At 48.0% G+C, this 21,573-nt stretch overlaps 1 protein-coding gene across 5 annotated transcripts in view; it reads right to left on the bottom strand.

The window, feature by feature from the left end:
• Positions 1–206: 206 nt before the first annotated feature.
• C5PH7orf57 (chromosome 5p C7orf57 homolog) overlaps positions 207–21,573 on the bottom strand; it is a 709,483-nt gene continuing 688,116 nt past the window's right edge. For all 5 annotated transcript variants that reach the window (XM_069613329.1, XM_069613326.1, XM_069613325.1 and 2 more), the window contains one exon: positions 207–579. In XM_069613329.1, coding sequence (XP_069469430.1) covers positions 554–579 — 26 coding nt within the window. In that variant the 3' untranslated portion in view covers positions 207–553. The remainder of the gene's footprint in view (positions 580–21,573) is intronic.

Here is a 21,573-nt window from a genome sequence, read left to right on the forward strand (position 1 = left end):
TGTTTTACAATTAATTGGTGTATTATGTGGGGCTGATACTCTTGGAAAACAGATCTCGGAGATAGCACAGCGATTTAGCTGGTTTCTCTACTGAATGTAAGGCTATTAAATAAACCCAGTCACAGGATAATTTTCCACGTGATTCAATGAAATACCTACAAGAAACTACACAGCAAGCAGTAAATGAATAGAATCACAGACAGAGGTTGGACCATGTTCTTTTTTTAATATTTCATGAAAATGTACTTCCGACTAGTATGGTATAAAACTAATTCTGCTGCCATACTCGATTTTAAATATACAAACATATCTACATTCTTTTTGGTTTGTATTGAATGAAGAAACTGGACACTAACGACATGCTTCCCTTGCTCACCAAGCATGTTTACGTACATAGGATTTAACATAGGTTAACTTTTTAATATAAATGTCAGGTTCTTTAAATATCTGCTTTTGCTGATGCTCAGCTTTTGCATAAAATTTCTTTTAAAATATTTATCATCTTCTGTCGAGGCCTATGAAGCTTGTGCTTGAACTTGCTGCCTGTCTGTGCTTATTCGGACTGACACATCTCTGAACCTACACAAGAAACAAGAGAAGATGGGCGGTGTTAAGGTTATTGTAAAAAATGCATAAATCAAACTCAGAGGTTTAAGTCAAAGTGAATACATATTTTTTAAACATGGACATGCAGTCAGTGATCTACGGATGACCCCAAGCAAGAAATCGTGCTAAATAAAAGATACAAAAATGAGTTAAAAATGTTCAGCAGATACTATATATGTATCAACATAATTACCTGTAGTATTATTTGTGGCCCCTGCAGAGCATTCACCAACAACCTAACCCACTTGAAACATCTTTGTTAACATCATTGGAACATCAAATCAAATCTGTATTCTTTAAACAAAGGAAATACATTGAGGAAGAAGAACACAATGAAAATAAAGGTGTTGGGATCCAATGATACAAATAGGCTAGCATGCAATTCTGGACGGTTGTGTTCAATTACATTTTTAGATCCTATGTCAAGACTGGCGGCTTCGTATTATGCTTTCTTCTTCATTTAACTTCGAGCAGCATAAAACTAACTTCATGAAAGTACTTTATTTCCCATGTGGTTTCTACGAAGTGCAGCCATGAACAGAAAATAAACCATCGTAAAACAAGCACTAGCCAACAGTTTCTGCAGCAAACGCATTCCTTTCCCTCAGCTGTGACTTCCTCTTTCTTCGTTAGGAGCCTAGGAAAGTACTATTCTAAGTTGGTTGTGATAAATTTGGATTGACTGTGTTAGAATTAAAACAGGGAACACTTATGGGAAGATAGCCAGACCAATTCAAGGTAGCTTGGAGAGCAGTCAAGGCTAAGTCACAGGAGGAGTAGGGGTGATCTGAGGTCTTTGATGAGCACACACAAGACACCAAGAATTACCCTTAGACCGCAGTATATGAAAATATACAATTTATTAGGACCAAGAACAAACAAAAGTGAATAATGAAATGCACAGTAAAATCACAACTCAAACACACTTTGCAGGCACTATTTTCGCCGAGCGGAAATAGCGTTACCGCCGGGAGACGTGGCGGAAATAGCGCTTCATCGCAAGTATGCAGGCACGTGCACATGGCCCTGGCAGTAACGCTAAAGGCGCCCGACGGAAACAGCGCTGGCAAGCGGGCTACTGCCCGATAACCCAGTGCTAACAGCGCTACCGCTGGTGCAATTTGTGTGCGCTATTAGCGCCAGCAAGAAATGCGTCACTGCCAGAGCAGGAAGCACTGCAGCAGCCATTTTAGAAATCACAATCCATTCAATATCATCATCATCACATAACTTTATTTCGGCAGTGCGCCATAAAAGTTTCACAACAAAGCAAACAATTTATTCAGTACAAAAAGTGAGACTGGGTGTTCTTGACGACCAAATGCTATATTTACACAATATAATGAGTTCATAAACTAAGTGAAAACCTTCATACCAGTATCGGCCATATATAGAAGAGGCCTAACAGACCTTGCCCCCAGAGGTGCCGCATTCGATCCAGTCAATACGCTTCCCGATGATTTTGGTCCCCTAAAATGTCGACTCACAACAATATGATTGTTTACAGAGGAATTAGCCAGATGAATAAAGTTCAGGATACCCCTGGTCACAGAGTCACAAAACCATATCTCAACTGAGTCCGGGATATGCTCTTCCGCATAAGAAATCCTAGTGCAATCTATGATTTGTTCCCTGTGTAAAAGGTGGCAGCCTCTCACCCCACAAAGCCAATGAAGACATTTGTTCCGTAATGCTTCCCTTGGTTCCTATCGCCTTGTAACCAGTTTGGGTACGCCATGCAGAACTATGGTCCGGGATACAAAAGCCCCTGTGGGCCTTAATAGGAGTACCAGATGAATTTGAGGTCTCTTGGTCCTGTACATGGGTTTTATTAGTTGCGTTCACCAATGGCCTATTGGCCCTAGGGGTTCCATTCCCTTGCAGGCTACAAGTTTGGTTTGCTGAACGAGGGGGTAGCTGGATATAGAGGGCCTTTGGGTATGGGGCCCAGTGGTATTAAGTTATAAGGGGCCCTTTAACCCTACATGCATTGATCCTGTTGGAATTCTCTCTATCCTCCTTACGGGGCTCATTTTCTCGCTGGTTTTGCTCCATGGCTTCAATACAGCGGGCTTGTATCAACGGTCTGACTGCCCCTGGGTCCTTATGGTTAGTCTGCACACTTTTGTCACCCCCCTGTGATTGCATAGTGCTCCCGTTTTCAGATGGCTTTCAGACAGTGTTCGTTCCAGTAGCTTCCACTAGGGACAGGAGCAAGTTTGTGATTGCTAGAAGTTCAATAAGCACAAGACTATGAAAGCAGCAGCGCGCCTTTTTCTCCAAACCCACCTCCCCTTTTCCCACCAAGGAGGTAAACGCACCTCCATCAGTATTAGGTGATGGGCTGGAGGGTGTATCCGACAGGGGAGCAATTGCAGCCTCTAGTACTTGCGCCACCCCCCCCACACATTCAATATCAGAGCCCCTGGTAGCCATCCACACCTCCAGACCATCCAACATGTCTCAGGAGAGGGCAAGGCAGCCCAAGATCGTCTGAGAAAACCGAAGTTCACTGATGCTGAACTCATTGTCCTGGTGGATGAGGTTGTGGCCCACCATGCAGAGCTATATGGAGCCAGGCAGAAGAAGACATCCTCCCAGCGCCTCATCCAGATCTAGCAGGCGGTGAGCCAGAAGGTGTCGGCAGTCAGACGCGTCCCCCGGGACAGGGAAGACTGCTGCATGCGTTGGAATGACCTGCGGGTCCGGGGAATCCTGTCCCACCATCGCTAGGACAGCATGGCCACAGGGGGAGGCTCTCCACCTGTACTGGACCCGACACCCTGGGAGGAAAAATATAGCTGTCATCAATATGGAGGGGATTGAGGGAGTTGGAGAAGTCGAGGTGGGCACCCAGGAGGCTGAAGGTGAGTACACCCCCCCCAATCCAAATCTAACAGCCCAGCACAGCATCTCCAGTAGAACTACCCTTGAGCCGGGCACTGCGACTGGGGGCAGTGCATGGGAGCCACTGCAGGAACCTACGTCATCACCAATGTGCCAGTGCACCAAGGCCACCCCTGTGAGCCAGAGCAATAGGGTGGACATCCAAGGGACACATTCAAGCGCCATGCACAACACAGCCATGGTGGGGGCACAGCAGTGACAAGTACCATAGCCCCCACACCCCAATCATAATGTGTACCAGTTAAGTAGGTCATGGGGATCAGATGCATGCAAGTCAAGCAACAGCTATGCCACCAATGTACCCCTGCCATGCCACCACATCCAATTGCAATCTCCCAAGTGCCCCCCCCTCCAGCACATGACCCCATTGTTGGCAAACCATAACAAGACGTAAGCATACCAGGCCTGTAACATCAGTCCAACATCCAATTAACTGTCATGTATGCCAAAACATGAGGGGGAATGTGCCATAATGCCATTCCCTATGTCCCCTACAGGCACACAAGCATCACCAGAGCGTCAGGGGACGAGGATGCAGTGAGCCATCTTCACGTCCGGCCTCCCGCGCCATCACCAGCACCACCACCCCGCAAAAGGGGAATCAAATCTACCCCTACCTGCAAGATATCAATTTTGCATGGGTTTCTACATATCAGGCATCCCAAAGTCGGTTCATTCCCCATTATACTGAAGTGAAGTGTATTTCCTGATGCAGCATTCGTTGTCAAAAATAATAATTGCAAAGAATAGAAGTTATCGCTTCCAGAGCGAAGTGGCTCAAGGTCGTTGCGTAATGTTCTTTGCCAAGTGAGAGGTGGGAGAGAGAGCTACAGTAATTCTCTGAACTTATGGAGGGATCATCGCCTGGGGTGGGAGAGAGCAAAACGTGTGCTAAATATTGCTGCTGGAATTGTAAACACATTGTATTATTCTAACAGAGTGTGAATTCAGCATGGGCAGGTGAACAAAGGCACATATCTCTTTAGTGCATTACATGTGCGGTTTTATTTTACTCATGAATCTCAATTACCTATAAATTGCTTGCAAAGAAACAAGTCAGCTCTGGCATTTATCTATGTGCCCTGGTTTCTTGTGTTATCATGCAGATGAAATGGTAATTGCATTTTACCGCAGGCGGTATTTCACTGTATCACATGTGGTAAAATGCAAAGCAAAGATAGTCGCTGTAAATCGTGTTCTTCTAAGAGGCTGGAATGAATTATCATGTTTGGTTTACATGGTCAATGTACTACGAGATACTGCCAAAAGGGCTTTACATGGTATTGTAAATAAAATACTGCAAGGGCATAAATTAATCATTTAGAGTGTACTAAGTCCAGTCTTTGCTTACCGTTAGTGACCCCGGTATAAGAACAATTATTTGGCGTTACTCTGAAGTTAGGCTCACCACTGTACCACAAAATACCAAAAATTCCACGAACCAAAAATACTGCCAAAATACCTCTAACAGGGGGGACCTGACGATTAAGGGGGAGGAAGGAAGGGCACTTAAGGGTGAACCGCGAAAATGAAAGGGCGGGTGGCCGTAGCCGGGTCACCACAGATGGGCAGGAAGGGTAAGGGAGTTAGAAGGATACGGGCACGGGGCGGTACCCTGTTGGCCCGGCTAAGTGGCCTGAGATTCTTGTTACGGGACAGCCGAATGCCACAAAAAGGAAGCGGAGGGGTCGGGGGGGAGGGAAGGAAGGGCATGGGGAGAAAAAGTAATGCTTATAATGCTGAAGGTGGGGAGGGGAGGCAGAATGGGGATGGGGGAGGAGGGCTGCATGCTTTATACCATCACAACTGAATATTGGAGTAGGTCAGACCAAGGACAGGGAAAGATCTAGGTTACAATGGTGGGGAGATGGCTAGCTGGAAGGTAGAAACGCTTAATGTGAAGGGACTGAATTACCCCAACAAAATGTCCCTCACTGTGAATATGCTTCACAAGAGTAGAGTAGCGGCACTTTGCTTGCAGGAAACACATTTCAGACAGGGGAGGGAGCGTGTGGTGAAAGGGCTGGGGGGTGGGCAGACATACTGGGCCTAACATAAGACAAGTAAAAAGGAGGGAGTTGGGATAGGCTTGTCGAGTGCCATGCAACTTTGGGAGGATCAGGTGCGGCAAGGGTTTGGTGGTAGGTTTGTGGCAGTGAAAGGGCGCCTGGATGGGAGATGGGTTACCATTGCATCTATATATGCGCCAACCGTGAATCAGCGGGTCTTTCTTCGGAAGGTGTTCCTGGTGCAAGAGGAGTGGGGAGAGGGCATGATAATGGTAGCGGGGGACTTTAATTTGATTGTAGATCTGGCGGCGGACTGGTGGTCAGTGAAGGGCGATAAGGTCAAGACGAGGGGGAGGGAACAAAACATTTTCCCAGCTGTTGCAGGACCACTTTAGGATAGATCTGTGGAGGACCAGGTTCCCGAAGGCGGGAGGGTTTACTTTCTTCTCACCTCCACACCAAAAATACACCAGACTTGACCTCCAGTTGGGTCCCGGAGAATAGGAGGCCATGGTATTGGGGCCACAGATAAAAGTGGTGATGTGGTCGGACCACGAGATTGGTCTCAGCTGAATAGTGGGTAGAGGGAGGCAGGAAGGGCACCTCACGTTGGCGATGTAACAATGGTCTCCTTCGAGACTATTTCCTGACTTCCTGAGAAAAGAGATCAAACAATATTTTGAAATTGATGACACAGGGGAAGTACACGAGAAGATGGTATGCGAGGTGTCTAAGGCAACTGTACAAGCCTATTGATTGCAGAAGGGGCCCGCAAGAAGAGGGAGAGAAAACTGATAGAGGGAAGGATCACGGAGGAGCTGAGGGATATGAGAACGAAACTAGGCCAGGAGCTGACAGAGCGGTTATAGGGGGCAATGCGAGACAAAAGGCAGTAACTGCATTCCCTCCTGATGGGTGAGGTGGTGACAAGGATGCAGTAGCCAAACAGCGGTTATTTGAGAGAGGGGACAAGCTGGGAGCGCTGCTGGCAAATAGGATCCGGGAATGCAGGGTGGCGCGGAGGGCTCGCTGTTTAAAGGATGAACGTGGGGAGGGGATTGGCCCCTCAGGAAACATCCCCGATTGCTTCGCAGACTATTATGAACAATTATATTCCCAGCCAGATGTGCCTGGAGAGCGGGAGGTGGAAAAGTATCTGGGAAGGCTAGCTATTCCGTGGCTGACAAGCGAGGAAAGAATGTTGCTGGAGGCCGGCATAATGTGGGAAGAAGTCAGGCAGGCAATAAGTCACCTAAAGCCAGGTAAGGTGCCCGGGGAAGATGGGTATATGGCTGGGTTCTATAAACAGCTTCAAGAAGTCCTGGCAAGACCCTTGGCGAAGGTCTTTAACTCAATCCGGAGGGCAGTGGATATCCCCTCTACATTCCTGGAAGCGCTTATATCAGTGATTCCCAAGCAGGGTAAGGATCAAATGATAGGCCCATCTCGTTGTTAAACATAGATGTGAAAATATTTACGAGGATCTTAGCCTCCCGTTTGGAGATATATCTCTCACGTCTGGTGCACCCAAATCAGACTGGATTCATCCGAAACAGGCAAGGCTCTGACAATTTGAGGAAAACCCTACATATTGTGAATGACACGGGGGTGAGGAGAGAGGGGCCTTGGTCCTTTCCCTGGACACAGAGAAGGCATTTGACAGGGTTTGATGTGCCTTTATGAAAGGGGTGCAAGAAGAAGTGGGCATAGGGGAACGATGAATGGGGTGGATCTCGGCCTTGTACTCTGCCCCAAAGGGGAGGGTGGTGGTGAACGGAGAGACGTCCAGGAAAATAGGATTATGCAGAGGGACCATGCACGGGTGTCCCGTTTTCACCGTTATTATATGCCTCAGGCAATCACGCTGAGAGGCTGCACGGAAATAGCAGGGGTAACAATAGGGGGGCAAGAGTACAAGACAAGTCTATTCACAGATAATGCACTACTCTATTTTACAAAGCCACGAGCCTCAGTGCCAGCCCTGTTACAGGGGTTGAGGGAGTATGGGGACTTATCAGGGTTCAGTGTCAACCTGGACAAGACGATGGCGTTTCTAGTGGGGAAATGGAGTCAGGAGGACAAGGAGTGGATAAGTACACTTATTGGGTTTGGGGACACAACAGGAAGGATTTTGACACCTTGGGGTGAAAATAAAGCAGCCTGAAGACCTGATCTCCCGCTCTGGGGTAGAATAAGAGTAGACTTACGGCAGTGGGGGTGACTCAGGCTTTCATGGATGCACGATTAAACTGCATAAAGCGGACAATCCTCCCCAACTGTTTCTTTTTCAAATGATCCCCTCTGTGGCCCAGGCCCATTTTTTTGGCGAATGCCCAGAGGGCTCTTTTGCGTTTCTTGTGGGCGGGAGCCAGGCCTAAGGTAGCATATAGAATATTGGTGTTGGCAAAGGAAGAGGGGAGTGGAATTCCCAGATCTGGGGGAATATTACAAGGCGGCCCTTCTGAGAATAATGGTAGACCATTTAGACCTGAACACGAAGAAACAATGGGTCCACTTCGATAGCGTGGTCCTAGAGCCGGCACCACTGGGTGAATGGATGTGGGTCCTGCAGTGGGAGATACCCAGGCGAGTATTGCAACACTCGATTCTGGCAGTGTACTGGTCAATTTGCCGGGAGGGTGGCACGACCCGTTGGCTTTCGACATGGTCCTCACCCCTCAGCTGCATCTGGGCACCATCACTGCGAAATGCCATTGTAGAACCTCAGCAGTTTCAGTCGTGGAATGAGGCAGGAATGTCAAGGGGGGGCAGTTATGGGAGGAGGGCAAGTTCAGGTCTAGCGAGTGCTCTACTTGCTGTGCCGGTCAAGTGGCACAGCGAGTAGAACGCTCGCTTTGACATCTGTGCAGAGCTTGCTAACGCAGGTTCGAATCCTGGCAGGGTCAAACTCAGCCTTTCATCCTTCCGAAGTCGATAAATGAGCACCACACACCGTGGGTAATAATAAGCAACACGCAGATATCTGCGGGTTCGTAGCGCTATATAAATGCGAAATTATTATTATTAACTCGTCCGGACGACTGCCTGTGGGCAAGGGGCTTATCGCCCTTCAGGTACCTGCAGTTTAAGGGGGTTTTGCTCAGGCCGAACTGGGGAGAAAACCTATGCTGGGAGTTCACTCCCTTTGAGAAGGTGCTGTTGCAGGCAAGGGATCCAAAGGGGCGGATATCCCAGATATATGGGGAATTGGTGAGGGGTGATCCAGTTGGAAAATTAGCAAAACACGTAAAATGGGCTACGGACCTGGGGATTGACCTAACCAATCAACTGTGGGTCACAATATACAGGAGGGTAAAGACATCCACGTTCCTGCAATATCTAATGCAGGCATTCAAATTAATACATAGGTTGCATTATGCACCGGCAATCCTAGCGAAGATGTATTCAGGGGTGGACGCATGTTAGCAATGTAGACAGGTAAACAGTGATTATTATCATATGTGGTGGAGCCGACCACGTATACAGGCGTACTGGGAGGACGTGTTGGAATCGCTGAAGTATTTGGATGGGGTTAGCAGGCCAATGGAACCCAGCTTGTTGTTTGGGGTCCGGGAGAGGGAGGAGGATATGGGGGAGGAGGGTCATATGATCCGAACCTTGTTGGTCGCAGCAAGGAGTTATATGACAACACTGGAAAAGAGGGAATGTGCCCGACGAGAGGGAGTGGGTGCCGAAGGCGAAATTCATCTATAATATGTAATACTTGACATCTACTGGACGAACATTGAAGCGATGTGGTTGTCTTTCTTTAACAAATATGGCTGCTAACCTGTTCTGGGAAAATAGGAGGGGGAATAGGAGGACACCACTAGTTGCGACGGAGGTGGTGTGAAAAATATTGATAATGCGTGCAGGAGGGTGGGTCGGAAGGGAGGATTTCTGGAGTTAAATGTTGTTCACGATGGTGAAAAGATTGATGTTTGAAAAATGGCAATACAACTTAAATTTTCAAAAGAATAGCAAAGCTGCAGCCACAACAAAATGGGGCAGTGGGTGAGATGCAAGCAGCGCCCCCTCGATGCCTAGTTGTCTATACCTGGCAACTAGCTTTCTCCCAATGAATACGGTTTGGCCTGTAGCTTTTTAGCAACATCCAGAGCGTACTTTTGAAGGGGGACGCCAGACCTGGATGACGTTTGCAGCACCAAAACCTCCACCAATACTCTTGCCTCTGGTTGCTCCTGAGGAGGCAGTGGTATATGATATGATTGGTTATTTATAACAAGCTTAATACCCAGAGGTTTCGAAGCGTGGACCCGGGGATCTAACCAGTGTTTCTCTGTGTTGTCTTTTTTCCAAGGCGAGCACGTTGATGCTGAGCTATCCTACTGAGAACTCTGCCAATCCCTGTATCCTCTCATGAAATTCTTTAGCTAAAGTATGGACATCGGAGTCATCCTCATCATCATCCGTGTCCTGCCCTTTTTCGGACAAACATGGCTGGTCATGAATGTCCTAACTAGGTGCTAAGTCCCTGGGCCCGCTGTCCAGCGCGGGTGGAGCCTGGGGTGCATGAAGAGCAGCTGCAGGGGCAGGGGCGGTGGAGGATGAGGTAGAGGTGGTTGAGGCATTGGTATCATGGGCAAAGGGAGAGGAGCCTGTTGCCCAGACAGCCCTCTGCTGAAGCTCCCGAGCAAGAACCTCCTTGATGAGTCTCTTCAGGATCCCAGACATCTGAGGTGACTTCATTAATTGCAGGAATCTATCAAAGAACCTGTTGTGAGGGGTCAGGCATACGAGGCGGACAACTGTTTGATGATTGTTCAAAACATGACATTTTATTAAAGTATAAATAAAATAAAATACCTGACTATCCCTACTCTGCTGAGGATTTCCCTGTCTAACCAAAACTAAAGGGAAACACTAACACAAGATGTCTGGCCCTCACACTAAGCATTAAATACAAAGGAAATATATGGCAATTCAAATAGCATCAACAACATTGTTTCTTGATAACCTCTCAATACCCTGGGCGAGTACCCTTCCCCAGGATTCAAAATGAACTTCACCCCAATGTTAAAAAAGAAAAAGAAACAAGGAAATCCTTGAAGATAGAATAGTCTCCAATCAGTTCTTGATGTTGCAATGTCAAGTTGAAGTTTAGTGAATCAGCGGGTCTTTCTTCGGAAGGTGTTCCTGGTGCAAGAGGAGTGGGGAGAGGGCATGATAATGGTAGCGGGGGACTTTAATTTGATTGTAGATCTGGCGGCGGACTGGTGGTCAGTGAAGGGCGATAAGGTCAAGACGAGGGGGAGGGAACAAAACATTTTCCCAGCTGTTGCAGGACCACTTTAGGATAGATCTGTGGAGGACCAGGTTCCCGAAGGCGGGAGGGTTTACTTTCTTCTCACCTCCACACCAAAAATACACCAGACTTGACCTCCAGTTGGGTCCCGGAGAATAGGAGGCCATGGTATTGGGGCCACAGATAAAAGTGGTGATGTGGTCGGACCACGAGATTGGTCTCAGCTGAATAGTGGGTAGAGGGAGGCAGGAAGGGCACCTCACGTTGGCGATGTAACAATGGTCTCCTTCGAGACTATTTCCTGACTTCCTGAGAAAAGAGATCAAACAATATTTTGAAATTGATGACACAGGGGAAGTACACGAGAAGATGGTATGCGAGGTGTCTAAGGCAACTGTACAAGCCTATTGATTGCAGAAGGGGCCCGCAAGAAGAGGGAGAGAAAACTGATAGAGGGAAGGATCACGGAGGAGCTGAGGGATATGAGAACGAAACTAGGCCAGGAGCTGACAGAGCGGTTATAGGGGGCAATGCGAGACAAAAGGCAGTAACTGCATTCCCTCCTGATGGGTGAGGTGGTGAAAAGGATGCAGTAGCCAAACAGCGGTTATTTGAGAGAGGGGACAAGCTGGGAGCGCTGCTGGCAAATAGGATCCGGGAATGCAGGGTGGCGCGGAGGGCTCGCTGTTTAAAGGATGAACGTGGGGAGGGGATTGGCCCCTCAGGAAACATCCCCGATTGCTTCGCAGACTATTATGAACAATTATATTCCCAGCCAGATGTGCCTGGAGAGCGGGAGGTGGAAAAGTATCTGGGAAGGCTAGCTATTCCGTGGCTGACAAGCGAGGAAAGAATGTTGCTGGAGGCCGGCATAATGTGGGAAGAAGTCAGGCAGGCAATAAGTCACCTAAAGCCAGGTAAGGTGCCCGGGGAAGATGGGTATATGGCTGGGTTCTATAAACAGCTTCAAGAAGTCCTGGCAAGACCCTTGGCGAAGGTCTTTAACTCAATCCGGAGGGCAGTGGATATCCCCTCTACATTCCTGGAAGCGCTTATATCAGTGATTCCCAAGCAGGGTAAGGATCAAATGATAGGCCCATCTCGTTGTTAAACATAGATGTGAAAATATTTACCAGGATCTTAGCCTCCCGTTTGGAGATATATCTCTCACGTCTGGTGCACCCAAATCAGACTGGATTCATCCGAAACAGGCAAGGCTCTGACAATTTGAGGAAAACCCTACATATTGTGAATGACACGGGGGTGAGGAGAGAGGGGCCTTGGTCCTTTCCCTGGACACAGAGAAGGCATTTGACAGGGTTTGATGTGCCTTTATGAAAGGGGTGCAAGAAGAAGTGGGCATAGGGGAACGATGAATGGGGTGGATCTCGGCCTTGTACTCTGCCCCAAAGGGGAGGGTGGTGGTGAACGGAGAGACGTCCAGGAAAATAGGATTATGCAGAGGGACCATGCACGGGTGTCCCGTTTTCACCGTTATTATATGCCTCAGGCAATCACGCTGAGAGGCTGCAGGGAAATAGCAGGGGTAACAATAGGGGGGCAAGAGTACAAGACAAGTCTATTCACAGATAATGCACTACTCTATTTTACAAAGCCACGAGCCTCAGTGCCAGCCCTGTTACAGGGGTTGAGGGAGTATGGGGACTTATCAGGGTTCAGTGTCAACCTGGACAAGACGATGGCGTTTCTAGTGGGGAAATGGAGTCAGGAGGACAAGGAGTGGATAAGTACACTTATTGGGTTTGGGGACACAACAGGAAGGATTTTGACACCTTGGGGTGAAAATAAAGCAGCCTGAAGACCTGATCTCCCGCTCTGGGGTAGAATAAGAGTAGACTTACGGCAGTGGGGGTGACTCAGGCTTTCATGGATGCACGATTAAACTGCATAAAGCGGACAATCCTCCCCAACTGTTTCTTTTTCAAATGATCCCCTCTGTGGCCCAGGCCCATTTTTTTGGCGAATGCCCAGAGGGCTCTTTTGCGTTTCTTGTGGGCGGGAGCCAGGCCTAAGGTAGCATATAGAATATTGGTGTGGGCAAAGGAAGAGGGGAGTGGAATTCCCAGATCTGGGGGAATATTACAAGGCGGCCCTTCTGAGAATAATGGTAGACCATTTAGACCTGAACACGAAGAAACAATGGGTCCACTTCGATAGCGTGGTCCTAGAGCCGGCACCACTGGGTGAATGGATGTGGGTCCTGCAGTGGGAGATACCCAGGCGAGTATTGCAACACTCGATTCTGGCAGTGTACTGGTCAATTTGCCGGGAGGGTGGCACGACCCGTTGGCTTTCGACATGGTCCTCACCCCTCACCCCTCAGGATTCAAAATGAACTTCACCCCAATGTTAAAAAAGAAAAAGAAACAAGGAAATCCTTGAAGATAGAATAGTCTCCAATCAGTTCTTGATGTTGCAATGTCAAGTTGAAGTTTAGTTAACCAAAGTTCCAACAATAGCAAGTCTATTCTCCTTGATAAATGGACTTTCCACTTCCTCAGAACAGCACCCAGTACTCCCCCCAGCCACAATGCTTTGCCACTGCTTTCAAGAAAGACTTGCCACAGTTCTAAAGAAATGAAACCTCAACAACTGTCAGTGAAACACAGTTCTTGGTTAACAATTAGTATGTCATTAGTTACAGTATTAGGATTCACAGCTCGTATATTTGTCAGGATGATTTGTCAGTGCTTCTGCTTCTACTTCAACAACTTCACTTTTACTTAAGTTTATCATGAGAACAGTCTCCTTTGTCTCATAGTACTCCACTTCGTCTATGCCACTGAAACGTTGCATCTACTGACAACCAGATATACCACCACAGCTTCAGTACTTTGGACTACTACCACAGCTTCAGTTATTTGGACTTCAAAACAAGATTCACTTCCAAGTACTTCAACACATTCAAGTAGGCAATGCACTCTTCAGTATTGGGCAATATCATCCCCATAAATAAGGTTGCCATACATATAGTCGCCGGGAAACGGCATAGGCAACATTATTTATGGGGATAATTTATGGGGTAAATGGGAGTGGAAGTGACCACCCCTGGTCCCTTTAAAAAAATATGGGAGTTGCAGGGGTGTCCCCCGCAGTTTCCATGGGGTAATATCACTGCAAAAAAACAGCGGCATTCTTGTATGGCGACATTTTTGCAGGGACATTATCACATGGAATCCACTCTTCTTCTGAATATCTCTCTTCAAAAGGGGCGGCCTCTTTGTCTCCCTTGTCTGTCTTCCACAACAACTTCAAATAATGTTCATCAACAGCAAGTTTCCCTTCCTCAACTTTGCCTTCACCTCTCTGCCAACTGTTAGCCAAAGTGATTACCCGCTTGAACACTTATATCTTGGGCAGGGTTCACAGTAATAGTTGGATTACTTTTTAGCTCTGAAAAATGGGGAGACACTTGGCTTAGGCAATGCTTGCTCTTCTCTTCAATTGTAGATGCACTGTTTAACTGCTTAACTTCTTGGTTAGGAAATGTATGCCCACGTGAAAGTAAAGGATAGAGTTCAGTCTTCCTTTCGAAAGCACAATTAGGCACACACAACTACTTCTTAATGTAGTTTTCAAAGGTTAAAGGTTTTAACAATGGTCTTGTCAACGTTAGATATTCAACAATGGCCTTTGCAATGTTTACTCTTCATAATAAGCGACACGCAACAACTTCTTCATAAGGTTTACAGTCTTTAAGGATTTAACAATGGTATTTTGCAGCGTTTACTCTGCACGCGACGAATAAAAGGGATTACCCAATATACATGAGTGCTACTTTTCGATTGTTCCCTTATTATAACTTCAACGAACAACTTCAGCTTGCTTCCGACTAAACGCGAGTGAATAGGAAACTGGCTACTGTTGCCGGCAGTGCTCGCGCAAAGTACCACAGTGCGCACTCCAGTCGCAGTTCCAGCTCCTTCTGATAGCATGCTTCTGCTATGCCTTTTATGCCCCACAGGTTCCTTCAGGTGTGGGCGGTTATGCTTAATTGCCTGACTACTGCTACAACATACCTCTTCAGCCCTCTTCCTTGTCCCAGTACACATGGGATTATGGAACTTGTAGACTCAAAGTTAGTTTTCTTAACTTCTGCTATTTGGCAAACAGCCATCAAAAGTGTGGATTATGGGGAAAGTTAAACAGGGGGTGGGAGGGTTTCCCAGTCTCCATGGTCTGCCCCCCCCTCAATGTGATCCTCTCGCAGTACACCACCCCCAGGGTCGGGATCAGGAAGCGGCTGACATTCCCTGGCCACATGATTAGAGTCCCAGAACAGGTTTCTGGGAGGAATCCTGACTGATTCATCACACTGTCCTCACAGGGTTGCCAAGCTTGTACTGAGGCGCGTGCCCCTTCCGCCATGGGAGTCCAGATAGACGTGACTGCCCATGTAGCAATGTCGGTTCGGCATACCTTATGGAACTCGATGGAATAAGGTATGAGGTGCACCAGGGAACTTCGCCAGTAGACCAGCCAACCCTGACCAACGGCTCTGTAGCCAGCCTTGAACCACATTTCGACAGCCTGGCAGGCTCTGCTGCTCTTTCAGATGGAGATGAGTCCAGCAAAGATGGCTGTGCAGACTCTTTACTCGCTGCCGTTTTGTGAACCTGTTGCCGCTGAGTCTGACTGAGTGCGCGGGGAGGATGTGCCCGGCGTACCACTCTTAAGAGGAGGCTCTGACTGGCCCTCTGTAGTTATACCGGTTCTCTTACGGCCCTAGGATTCCAGTTCGGGAGGCGGAACGCCCTCAGCGGGAGCGCTGGTAGTCATGTGCAATGGTGCACCGTCTGGTCAAGTCACGGCCTGAGAGCCAACTGGGCTCTCAGACAATCATCCGGTAATAGAGCTTTTGCGCCCCTTCGGTACTAGGCCTAGTAGGATCCTTGGATTCCCTCGGTGCAAGCATCGGTAGCCACGCAAGCCTTCGGACTAGTATCGGAACAAGGATCTTTTTACAACCCCTTTCTGAGGTGCCTTAGAAACTGAACAATCACTTACCTTATCCCAAGATTTGAAGTGTGCAAACATTTTGAGATGATCCGGCAGAGACTTGGAGAAGATTTCTCTCCACCTCGCCAACCTGTTCTTCAGTGAACGCAGAGTCAGCGCAGCGCACCAGTCGCACCTATGGTCAGGCCTAAACCCTCAGAGTGAATGGGTATCCGACGCAGGGAAAAGAGCGCCACACCACACCACACACACACACACACCGACTGAAACCTGGCTAGACCAACATGCACCCACCAGGGAACTGGGGGGTAAGGGGGAGACGCCAATTGCCGGGGAATTTGTACAAATATTTTGAAGTTAGGAAGTGTGCATCCAAAATAGATTGCTGATGCGGAGAAGACAGCCGCTCCCGTCACGGAAAAAAAAAGGGGACAGAGGTGTGCACCGTAGGACGTGGTTAGCGTGCGCAACACGCCTAACGTTGCACATAGATTAAATCCATTTAAAGGGTAAGTGCTATTTCTTTTAGTGCAAAAGGCTGCGTCCCGTCCCCGTATGGGGACACCCATACAGTATGGAGGAAATGGGGATGGGACGTAGGAGTATGTTTATTTCTCTGCATATTTCTAATTCGCAGCTCAGAAAGAAGTCCCAGCTGAATGATATAACCTTTGTGATAAATCCTGAGAGATTGTTGCTTTTGATGGGGAAGCCCCTTTCCATAAAGCCAGGTGAAGAAGAAAGGGTTCACATGTGAATACATGTAAGACCCATGCTGGAGAACAGGAGTTACAGGTACATAACCTGTTCCTTCTCCAGCATGTGTTCATACATGGATTCACATGCTCATGAATACGATTATATAGCTGTACACATACACAAGCACGGGAGGTGGCAAGGCTCCACAGAAGCAATACACTCACCCCTGGAACAGACTCACCTCATGCAAATAGGTTGTGAAGCTCTGATTGGACTCCTCCCTGGAAACTCTGTTGCCACAGTAGAATCTTGTGAAGGTGTGGGTAGACCTGCACGTAGCAGCCCTGCAGATGTCGAGCAGGGGAGCACCAGAGAGAAACGCTTTAGTTGTTGCAATGTCTCTGGTGGCGAGGGTTTACGGCTGGCCTGATAGTGGTCTGTTGGCCAGACAGAGAGCCACCTGAAGATGCAAGCCTTAGACATAGCATTCCCATGTGCATAGGTCCAAAAGCAACAAAAAGCTGAGAATTCTTTCGAAGCGGTCTTGTGCACGCAAAACATCCAGAGAATGTAAAGCCATTTCCTTGAGTGAAGACGGATTAGTTAAGAACACTGGCAAGACTAAATGTTTGTTCAAGTGAAAACCTGATAGGACCTTAGGCATGAAGGACCGATGGGACCGCAGCACCACCTTGGAAAGGTGAAAGGACAAATACAGAGGCTTACACGAGAGAGACAGACTTTCCCCAACACGCCTGGCCGAGGTGATAGAGACCAGGAATGTTGTCTTCCAAGACAGAAACTTTAACGAAGTTTGATACATTGGTTCAAAAGGTGGGCCCATCTGTTTTGATAAAACCACATTAAGATGCCAAGCTGCAGCTGGAGCCTTCACTGGGTGTTGAAGGGGTTGGAGGGAGTGACGTCCTGAAGAGGCCCTTGAACTCCTTCACATGCCTATGAATCCACAGGGAGAGCTTACCAAAAGCCAGAGTATAGCGGGATATGGCGGGCAGATGCACCTTGATAGACGCATGGACGAGTCCAGACTTAGCAAGCAAGTGGAGGTAAGGCAGAAGGTGCAGAGCTGTGACTCACAGCAGAGAGATCTTTTTGTGAACTGCACCACACTGTAAAGCGCTTCCACTTGTGCTTATAGCAGGAAAGTGTTGATGGAGCCCTGGCTGTAGCCAGAATGTTCTGGCATTACCTGTGGTGCAGGTAATGGTGGTGCTGCCGCCGACGCGGCCAGTGCAGATGGAGGCCTAGATGGCAGGGCCACTCTGGGAGTGGTAGTAGCAGTTGTGGAAACGGTGACTGGTAGACGAGCCTGTCGATAAGGTAGCAGTCTTCGTGGACGAAGTAGTTGACGAGATCAAAGTCATTGACGGAAGACCAGTCTTCGTAGACTAAGTCGTTGACGGGGTAACTGCCTTGGTGGATGAGGTCGTCGATGTGGTCCGTGATGCCAAAGTTTTATGCTTCGCAGCTTGGGTCAACAATTACTGCTGAGCTGCCACATCTCATCTGTGAGAAAGACTAGCCGTTGACGGGGAGGGCGACGACAACCGGTGCTCTTCAGACAGGGTTTCGCAGCGTGAGATGATGTAGCCTTTTTTGGTATTTTCCCCCGGGAAGTGCCCTCAAAGGATCTCAACCTCTTGCCAGAGGGAGCACGTTCTTTGGACCTACTGACCCTGGAAGAGCCATGACTGCGCATGCAGGCCGAGTCAGAGGCCATTCCCACCTCAATCCACGCCCACCAACCTTCTATGGTGGTCTTTCTGCATCTTGGAAGAGAAGTCCTGGCAGATGGAACATCCGTTTGCGCCGTGTTCTGGATGCAAGCAGTAGATGCTGATCTTTAACAAAGATGTTTTTTAGGCCACATTTTGAGCAGGCCCTGAAGAGGATGCCATGGTGCGGGTAGGAAGGCCCAAGCCTGGGCCTGCGGCCTCACACAGTCTGGAGATCGGACGATGCAGTGCATCTCGTCTGGCAACGGGTCCCTGCCGCTGGTAATCAACGCGTGACTGAAGAATGAAGAATTTGAGACGATTTCTCACAGAAATAGGAAAAGTTATCGAAATGTCGAGGCATCCAACACGAAAACGTGTGGTAAAAATCTGAAGATGGTCACCAAGGGTTGAAGCTTACGAGAACAAATGTCATTAGCTGGGGTAGGATTACCCAAAATAACAGCAATAGGGTATAGAGGCGATGAGCAGTTTTTGCTTTAAAGCAAAACTGTTTTAATATTACAGAGTAGTCCCAGCCTGATGACAGGGAATATTCATTAGCATGTGAGTCCATGTAAGATCCCATGCTGGAGAAATTAAATAATCATGCAGAGTCTTGGCGAGAAACCAGGAGACAAAATGGTAATACACATGATTATTATCAGAGTATTTATTGAGCGCAGACGTAGCTTTGAGGTGCAATGGAGCACTTTAGGGGGAAGACCATGGTGAGGGAAGCAAAGAAACAAGGGAGTGACGAGATTACAGCAGGGGAGGTTGGGCAATTTGTCAGCAATGGATCTACAAGCAACCAGGGGAGGAAACAGTGGGAATCAGATCACCCAGTTTCAGGTATGGTGGTGTGAGAAACGAAAGGGTATCTCACCCGCTAGCCCTCAGGGACTTGTCATCCAGGTAGCCAAGACACAGCCATCGCTTTTGGATCCAATTCCTGGGGGTGGACCAGTGCGGGAGGATCACCTGGGTGAGGGGTCTTCGGGAGTGGGGATGGGGCAGCCGATTGTGAGACACGATATTCTCACCTTTTCTGTTCATCTACACCATCCCACCCATCCCATTTTATAGGATACTCCAAGGTCCCAACTCCCCCGCCCCCCTTTTTACACAAACACTGGGCCGAGGAAGAGGGTGAACTCTCATACATCGTACTGGATATACCCTGTTAATCGGGTCAGGCGAAGTCAGGCACTTGAATTCAAGTGCATACACCGGATACCAATTAGCTCTCCTCACACGGATAAAAGGCAACACCTAAAGACACTCTGAGCAAGGCGGAACACGAGTACGAAACCACACGAGTTCCCTATTGGAGGTTGTTGCCTCTGACAGGCCGCAAAAGATATGTGGAGAAGGCCAGATACCGCAAGTGAAGACTGCATTGTGTTTCAAGGACTCCAGCGACCCTCCCGGGTGAACGGCAGAGTTGGGGAGGCAAGGCCAAGCCTGTAGTACTAACCTTGACTTGTGAATTGGAATCATAAAACCAAGAAAGTAACGCACACAGCTGGTGAGTTGGAAAGCGACCCGAGAGACTGGTGTGTGTTAAAGAAAGTATGTAGTGGCAACATTATATCACAAGTGAAGGCTGCACGCGTGTGGATGAGATGCGAGGAAAGGCAGAGCATTAAATGAACTTTGAAGTAAAAGACAGCTGGGGAATCAGCTATACCGAGTAACTGAATGGTCCGGCGAAAGGAAGTAGCCCACTTGAAAGTCTCTGTGAAAGGTGCATTGTTTGAAACGATAAGTGCAAAAGCAAAGTAAGCAGAATTACCTGCTAAGAAAGGGGAGAGTGGAAGTTGAAATTTGAACGTTTAGTCAAAGTGATCCTACAGAGGTCAGTAAAGAAAGCCACGCACATTGCAAAGTCATCGACGCCCGAAAGTGGTCTGAGCCCAGTTAAGGGAGACCTGAAGTGACATAAGCTTGGGGAAGGGAGCCCCTTTGCAAGTTTTGTTGAACTTTGTGTTGAAAAGGCCTGAGCCCGACAGAGGGGGACCCATGTGAACTCTGTCTGAAGAGGTCTGAGCCTGACAGAGGGGGACCTACGTAAACTTTGTGCTGAAACAATATTTGAAGGTTTGAAAGAGAGACTTTAACATGCAAGGCCAGGCGAGCCTTGATCCACGTTTTGGTACAGTTTATTGTACTAAGAACCCGAGCCAGAGTGCGTCATCCTGCCTACAAGGACCGCCTTACTCTGTGAGGTCTAACATGAGAAGAGCTGGCTCAGCTACCTTTGGTAATTTGAACACTGATTTTTCCTTTGCATACATTTCTCCTTTATACACTTTTGTACAAGAGATACGGCATTAGGTTTTGTTAGCATAGGCCATTTTGATTTGACGGACTCCACTAGGACTGTTTTGTTTATCGTTTGATGGTTGAGACTACTCCCATCTTAGTTATAGGGCAAAGTAGGAGTTTTCCAACCCCAGAAACTTCAATAAAGATTTTTCAAATGGTACCTATTTTGTCAGTGTCATACATTTCTGATACCATTCCAATCCTTCAGTGGGGAGTGGAGGGTGTGTGGACCTAGGAGTTAGGGAGGAGCTATTCCTTGAAGAGGATCATTTTTAGCAGCTCATTCATGAACTGTGGTCTTGGGCACAGCCTGAGAAGGCCGGGCTTCTGGTTATTTTCTTCATGTACTGGCAGAGTTAAAGTCTGCACATGTCCTTACTTGTGGTGGAACGTAGGCCTCCAGTGATGCAGAGTTTCTCAGTGAGGTAGCTGGGGGACTTCAGGGTGTCAGCCTTGTAGAGGATGCAGCAGGATTTGTAGAGGATGCTGGCTTGCAGTGGGTACAGTGCAGTTCCATAAGTCATGATGATGTGGTTGAATTTGCACAATCTTTTGAAAAGTCGTGCTGCAGCATACAGGATACATCTCGGGGACTCCCACACTCCCTTGTACATCTTGGGGATGCCTGGGTAGTTGCCGGAAGGCCATCTAAAAGATCATTATCACCATCCAGGTGGAGAGGACCAAGGCTTCGACAGCAGATCCGAAGTTGTTTTCTGGGATCAAGGGCTTGGTTTTCTGCACGAGAGAAAGTTGGTACCAGAGAAAGTTGGTACCAAGCAATTTGGGTCTTCCTTGCTATGTGCTGTTTGAAGGAGAGGGGTCTATCGATGTTGAATCCAAGGAACTTGGCCCAGGTGGCTAGTTGGGGTGTAAAGACTGAAAGGTGCATAGAAGAGAGCCAGATCTGTATGGCAGGGTGATCAGTGTTATTGGCCAGCAGGAGGAATTTCAGTCTTGGAGGGGTTGAAATTCTGGTAAGTAGTGGGCATCCATGATTGGATCAATGAGAGGCAGGCCTTTAGCCTGTGGATGTCTT

The sequence above is a fragment of the Ambystoma mexicanum genome, chromosome 5p (assembly GCF_040938575.1).
Source record: "Ambystoma mexicanum isolate Mex_15411 chromosome 5p, UKY_AmexF1_1, whole genome shotgun sequence".
NCBI lineage: Eukaryota > Metazoa > Chordata > Amphibia > Caudata > Ambystomatidae > Ambystoma > Ambystoma mexicanum.